The following is a 7,086-nucleotide window of genomic DNA, read 5'->3' as shown; positions in this document are numbered from 1 at the left end:
GCGACTCCTCCGTCTTCCAAAAAAGAACTGCTTCCAATACTCAGTTGAATGCACGAGCTTGTCACACCACTTCCTTTTGATGCTTTACGTAGTCCGTACGTTACAGACACCTAGGAAGCCCACCTCTGATGATAGAAAACAAAATGCTCTGCAACTCAGCGCAGAAAGAACGTGCTTATATGTTTCCCCCAGATAATTATTCCAGTTAGCACAGTTCATCGCCTAGTCCTTCTTCACACATATACTTCGTGAGTCGGCGGGGTGTCTGTGTCAGCTTCGTTGTTTCCTATTGAAGCAACGATTTTAGTCAACTCTCGTTCAAGTTCCACGTACGGCTTGATTGTGAGATCTTCTTCGGGGAGCCCTTGTCCACTGCCATGAAACACGCTCTTCATTTGCAACAAAGCGTTGTGTAACCCAACGTAGCTGAGAGGCGCCGTCCTCATTCGGAAAAAGTAGTCTTTCTGAACCGATGCAGCTTCCATCCGAACTGCACTCACGGCGCCTTTCCACAGCAAGCCCAGTATCTTCCGAAACGCGACTGCTTCCAGATACTCGTAAAGCGTCGAGATGCAGGTGTTCACGTACTGCACCAGCGAATAGAGCTGCCTCTCCTGGAGGAATGTCGAGGGCGCGTTCACAACTTCGGACAGCCTCGCGCAAAGTTCAGGTTTCAATTTATCCACAGCCTTGGAACACACGCGGGTGACGATAGTGAGCGTTTTGTTGACAGCCAGATCCAAGCAGAAAACAATCTGACTCACTTTGGGTGCGAGATTCGAGTCGCTCGACAGAGAAACTTCCAGCTGGGAGATGGTGTCCTGCAAAAAAGACGACATGAAGGACAGACTGCTGATAGCAACGCACAGCTGTCTCGAAATCTCGAATTCCCCGACTGCGTCAAAACATTCCTCGGCTGTGATTCGATCGGCCAGGCACTTTGAAAAATTCAGACCGCCTTCGCTTACGGATGTCGCAAAAGCGAGAGCACAACGGAAGTCACGAAACTGGAGCTTTTGCCACAACTGAACGTAGCGACCATGGAAAATGTCCAGTGTGTCACGGACCGCGGTTCCGTATTTAATGTCGGCAGTAAGAGGTGACATGTCGTCTTTTCTGACCAAATCCAAGATCCATCCGGACACAGGAGCTTTGGCAAAATCAAACCATAGCATCACCATGTCTGAGCCAAACCACTCTTGAACCTTATCCAGTTCAAGTGTATTTCTTTCAGAGGGTAGTGCTTTTCTCAACGTGACTTGAAAGCCGTGGAGACAGTAATATGCTCTAAGACTCAATTCAACTTTCTCAAAATTGCCGATGTCAGCCCCTTTTTTTTTCTCGTCTAGATCGGAGCACAGTTTTTTCAGGCCTGGCTTAAAAGTACTTGAGAGGAACTTGTCAAGTTCTTTGCCCACAATCTGACTGTACGTTTCGTTCCACGCAGTCTGAAATATCTTATCCGCTTCTTGGTGGTACATCTGAATGGTTGAAATAACGTTGTCAAGACACTGACAAAGCAAGGCTGGATCTTCCGCCCTCAGGTCTTCTACGTTTACAAGGCTCCTGTACCAGACAGCCGCTTCTTTCATTATATCTGTGCTCGCAGGATCCGTCACTTCAATAGTACCCAAAGCTTCGATGGTGACGCAGCAAAAGAGCAGCCCTAATAAGTCAATGCGCTGGTATTTCTTCTCAAACCTAAACCGCTCGTGCAGTTTGCTGAAGTGTGCCAGACACGTTGTGGACAGGGTTCCAAGAACGTTCTCCAGAGCGTTCTTAATAAGCTGATTGTGTGCCTCACGAACTAAATATCTCATCCGGGCCAGCAACCGGTAAAGAACCGAAAAATTCACTCGTACTTTGCCCGACCTTGACACGTCTGCGAGCGCCGTGATGCGACAGAAACACTGTTCGACTTCTTCTAAGCTCTTGGACAGTGCATGCCTGAAAAGCAACGTTAAGCCTTCTTCGGAAAGACACTCGTCCCACTGACACCTCCTAAGAACGACATCAGGGTGAACAGCCGTACTATGATGAAGCAGAAAGACAAGACTAAGGTAGTAGTGGTGCTTCAAAACCGTCCACGCGTCCGGGTGTTTGGACGACGGGCATTTGAACCCTAGCTTTACATAGACTTTTCCGTACGTTCCCTGACCACGCCTGTCTTTCAGCGTGAGCCACGTCTCGTTACCTGTGCAAGGAATTTCGTTGACGAATCTGACTACGCCTCCAATAAAATCGTCCGCCTCGCTCTGGAAGAGCAGTTCAAAGAACTCCCGGAGGAAGACTAAACAGGAGGCGCACGAACGCACGTCATAGAGCTCTCGACAGACACCGCACACGGTTCGTGGGTCCTTGTCCCAAACTTCGAGGGTAAAAGCATCATTCGCGGGGTCCTCGATTCGAATCTGAAACGCTTCATTCCAACTCGGATTGATGGTTTTCTGCTTCACGCTGCTGCGCTCCACCTGCGAAGAGCCAACGCGAAGGACGCAATAAGGATCGGACATGCCGCTTACGTCTTTGGCGACGAGATTCTGTGCTTGAACGACTGTGACGTGTAAGTCGACTTGGACTTCCGGTGATCTCCTAGCGGCATCGAAGAGTTTTTCCTCGCTCGTGTTTTGGAATACCTCGTCGAATGTCGCCCTCACGTAGTCACTCAGCTCTTGCTTGATGGCTCCATAAGGCTTGGTCGGTTTACCGATGTCTCGCTCGGAGAGCGAGAGACACTCGATGCACAGGTTGAAGAATTCTTGAGCGGAGATAGCGTCGAAGACACGTTCGAGCTCCACGTCCAAAGTTTCGTCCATTGTGAACCTCAAAGGCTGGTTTTCTGCCACGCTGTATTCCTCATAAAATGTGACGTCATGACGTGCATGCCACGAGCGGCATTGAGCAGTGTCCTCTCGAGCTGTAGAATCGAACAAGAACAGCAGGAACATGGACTCTAATATTCATGGCGCGCAAAGCTCTCCTCCGGCCACTCCATTCGTCTGGAAAAAGTGAGACACCGAGAAAAAATAGCTCGAGTCTTTCCGCCTCGCGGTGGCGCTAGGTTTAGGGCTGAAAATCATCAACATCGAGATTGATGATGATAAGCTATAGACGCTTTCAGCGCGCGCCAAATTCAGCCGCCATAGCCGACCTTCTCTTGTCTTACCGAGATGTCGAGCAACTGAAGCGGGCGTTGACGAGTCTCCACAAAGGCCTATGCTGGGGAGAAGGACACGGTAGAATCTGAAATGGCAATTACCTGTCCTGCTGTGGTAATGATGAAGTGGATCGAACGGAATAAGAGGAAACAAAAACTGAAGGTCGGTTATGGCGGCGCCCATGCACAGCTGCCTGAAAGCGTCTATAAGAGCTCTGACAGAACACACAAGTGCCGAAAACTAAACAGATTTCGAGAACACCTTAGTAAAGGCCAACGTTAGTAGAGGAGGTCAGTTTGGGAACTCCAGTAAAGCGCTGGATATGCTCACTTATCCAAGTACCGCCATCGTTTGATCGTACCACGGGCGCTCCTATTGAATGCCGGCGACGAGTCACCACTTTGGCCTCATGGGGCATTCCACACTGTCTTAAGCGTGTTTCACATGCAGCGATTTTGGTCCTAAAGCGTGTTTCACATGCAGCAATTTTGGCCCTAAAGCGGCGCGATTTCTGCCGTCGCGGCGCTCGTGCCTCTTAATCGCTGGATCTGGCCAGAGCGCCGCTACGGCAGAAATCGCGCCGCTCTAGGGCCAAAACCGCTGCATGTGAACTAGGCTTTAGACGTGCACGCTCCTATTAGTCTGCTATGGCTGCCGGTGTCGCGCCGCCCAGCATGCACCAGCTTGGCGGTACTCGAGCGGCCTTCAACAAAGGAGCTCGGGCCGCTGCGGTAACGGATGAAATAGTGGCACTGTCGTCACCGCAAGACAGAGCCGTTTATGGTGAAAGATTCTGGTTTCCTTAAGGAGATTTTGACAGCCTGGCAACCACATCAGCGTAGACTGACAACCAAAGGATGACTACTTCAGTCCGCCATTTTTGGGGTTCTGACTCATAGGAACTCTATGCGATTTCTCAGGAATATAGAAGACAAAGAAGTAACGCCATTTTGTGTTATCGGGGGAGCGCGCGCTTGACCGCCGACTAGGAAGGACGCGTCCTTTCGAAGCTCCGCAACCCAACCCAGCGCGCCCAAGTCGATCATGGTCGACAAATTTGCAGCCACATTTGCTGCAGTTCTACGCCAGTCCTTGGCCCAGCCACCGGCTCAACCAGGACTTGCGACACCCATCAGCTCGGCCTCTTCGCCATGGTTCCGGCCGGCTCCAACACCGGCCGTATCCACCGCCATGACAGCATCCCAGCGCCAGCCCGCCCAGGCCCTGCCGCAAGGTATGCTCAACTTCTGTAAATCGATGGTAGGCCGCTACCTCGAACAAGTATCCGAAGCAGACATGCACGCCTGCCTCCAAACGGCGATTTCTGAGGTCCGCTTGAAACGCAACTCGAAACTCGGCCTGACTAAGGATCCATCACACCAAGCCTCGTCTACTCCCAGGCCTAACACGGGGCAAACCACTACCATCCCGTCACGAAAACCACCGAAGAAAAAACTCGACAACGCCGACGTCGCGATTGAACACCACGCGCCCGGCGACCAAGACATGGAAGCGGCGTCGTCAGAAATGACTCCGTCGGCGACAACAGCTGCCCAAAATCCTTCCTCAAGTGGGCTCTCCTCTTGCTCTGATGGCGCTGCCGCGGCCTCAACGTCGCTGTTCACCTTCACAGCTAACAAAGAAGAAAACAGCGACAACGATCACAACTCGCCCCACCCATGGGTGACAAAGCTTTCAAAAAAAGCGGCCAAGAGAGCACGCCTTAGCGCAAAATCCAACACGCGCACCGTGGACTCCCCGCCTAAACCCAAAACGCAAGAGCGCCACATAATCACATTGCGCCCAAAGACCAAGACAGACGTCACAACTCTCCCAAAAAAAGGGCTAATGGAGGCCATCACCGCCTCCGTCCAGCTCGCACCGGGTGCGGTCTCCATTAAAACCACCAAGGAAACCAACACAATAACCGTCATGGTAAACTCCGAGGCCACCGCCCAAACCCTTCTTGGCATTACCGAAATCCATATTGCTGGGAAACCCCCTCTACCCATCCAGGCGTACAAGCCAGTCGGCGACAACCAAATCCGCGGTGTCATCTATGGCATCGACCAGGGAGAAGACAATGTTTCACTGATGGCATGCCTGGAGACTGAGGGGTCAGTGATTGTGGCAGCTCGGCCGATGAGCCGAGGAGGCAATACTGCACTCATCACCTTCCAGGGAACCCATCTACCCAGACACGTCTGGTACAGGCGCAGCGTCCTGCAGGTGTACCCGTACAGGGCACGAGCTGTGACCTGCAGCAACTGCCATAAGATCGGCCACAAGCCGGACATCTGTCCAGAACCCCAGGTCTGCTCCACGTGCGGAAAGCCCCACGAAGAGGCAATGGACGACCAAGGAAGCGTGACCTGCCCTTCCCCCATCCCTTTCTGCCAAATGTGCCGAAAGAATGGACACCTGGCTACAGACAAATACTGCCCAAGGAGACTTGATATTGTCCGCAAAATTCGAGAGGCGGCGCGACGGCGCACCACTCCTCCGGGGTCTCAAGACAACTCAAAGCGCATCCGACAAGACTACCGCAAGAAGCGGGGAAACGGTCAACAGCCTGCGCCCCAGCTAACTGCTCCTACAACGATTACCATCGACCCTGCCATGCTGCTCCAGCTCTTCACGGCCATCGCCGCCCAGACCGGCACTGCCGTGCAAAGCAACCTTAACCCTCCAGCATGGCAGTAAACGTTACCCAGTGGAACTGCCGAGGTTTGCGGTTACGTGCCGCAGAACTCAAAACCACGCATCACAACAAACCACAGGAACGCCCAGACGCCTACCTACTGCAAGAAGTCTACTGTACCACCGTCAAGCTGACCGGCTATAAGTCCTACGCAAATCCCTCGATACCGTCCGTTAGGGCGGGCCAGTTCGGAGGCCGGGAAGGACGAGCCATGGTCTACATCAAGAAACACTGGCCGCAGCACAAGATCGACCTTCAACAATGGTGCACGGAACATCAGGAAGTGGTAGCCGTCCGAACCACCCAGCAAGACATTCCTGTCATTCTGGTGTCCGTGTATTACCGACCTGGGGCTTCCGTCAGGGAACCCAGGGACCACGGATGGATTGCTCACCTTGACGGCCTTTACCCAAAAGAGCAGAAGATAGTCGGGGGAGACTTCAACCTCCAACACACAGCGTGGGGCTACGCCAAGGACACCTCGGCAGGCCAAAATCTTTTGGATGAAATGACCCACCACCGCTACACCCTAATGAACACCGCAGGGATGAAGACACGGCTGAGCTGCAACGCTCGGCAGAATCACACCACCCCAGATACCACCTGGACAAACAGCCCACACACGGCCAACCACACTTGGAAGCCGGAGGCCGACACTCGCGGGAGCGATCATCTGCCCATCAGGATAGTCCTGGCCCTCAACGGATCGGCGGCCTCCAAGCCCGGGAAACGGCTCGTACATGTCGTGAACTGGGACCTGTACCGGAGCAAACTCCAAAGCAGCACAGCACCAACGGTCTTCGAGTCCATCAAGGAGGCCCTCCTGGCCGCGACCACGAAGAAACAAATAAAGCTCGACACTCCCATCCCGGACCTTCACCTGTTGAATCTCTGGGCTCGGCGGCTGAGGGCTCTACAACGCTACAGAAGAGGCCCGAAAAAACGCGAGAGCCTTGAGGGAGGTGACAAGAGCCACGGTAGCTGCCCGCAAATATGCGGTTCAGCTCGATCGGCAAAAGTGGCTGGAGTTCAGTGCCTCGCTCTCGGAAAAAACATCTGCTCAAAAACTATGGGCAGTCAGCAGAGCCATGCTGGGCAAAACAAGGGATCGCGCAGCGACCCTCACGCTCGCACTCACGACAAAGAAGACAGTTGAAACGCTGGCGCTAGAGGCTGGAGACACGCTCTTCCCCCAGCCAGCGGCGACCAGCACCCCACCAGCTGTGG

The 7,086-nt window shown here is 53.2% G+C and overlaps 1 protein-coding gene across 1 annotated transcript; it reads right to left on the bottom strand.

Moving 5' to 3' along the window:
• Positions 1–233: 233 nt before the first annotated feature.
• Positions 234–2,816, bottom strand: LOC115319607 (protein unc-13 homolog 4B-like). The gene has a single exon (XM_029979652.2). It carries the CDS (start codon positions 2,814–2,816, stop codon positions 234–236), a length of 2,583 nt encoding a protein of 860 aa, XP_029835512.2.
• Between the last annotated feature and the right edge of the window lie 4,270 nt (positions 2,817–7,086).

Source organism: Ixodes scapularis, unplaced genomic scaffold, assembly GCF_016920785.2.
Source record: "Ixodes scapularis isolate PalLabHiFi unplaced genomic scaffold, ASM1692078v2 PGA_scaffold0__279_contigs__length_252992795, whole genome shotgun sequence".
NCBI classification, from domain to species: domain Eukaryota; kingdom Metazoa; phylum Arthropoda; class Arachnida; order Ixodida; family Ixodidae; genus Ixodes; species Ixodes scapularis.
This window is presented reverse-complemented; position numbering and strand designations above follow the sequence as displayed.

What these genes read in the sequence shown, in the direction of transcription:
- LOC115319607 (XM_029979652.2), bottom strand. Translation starts at nt 2,816, where the DNA reads ATGGACGAAACTTTGGACGTGGAGCTCGAACGTGTCTTCGACGCTATC.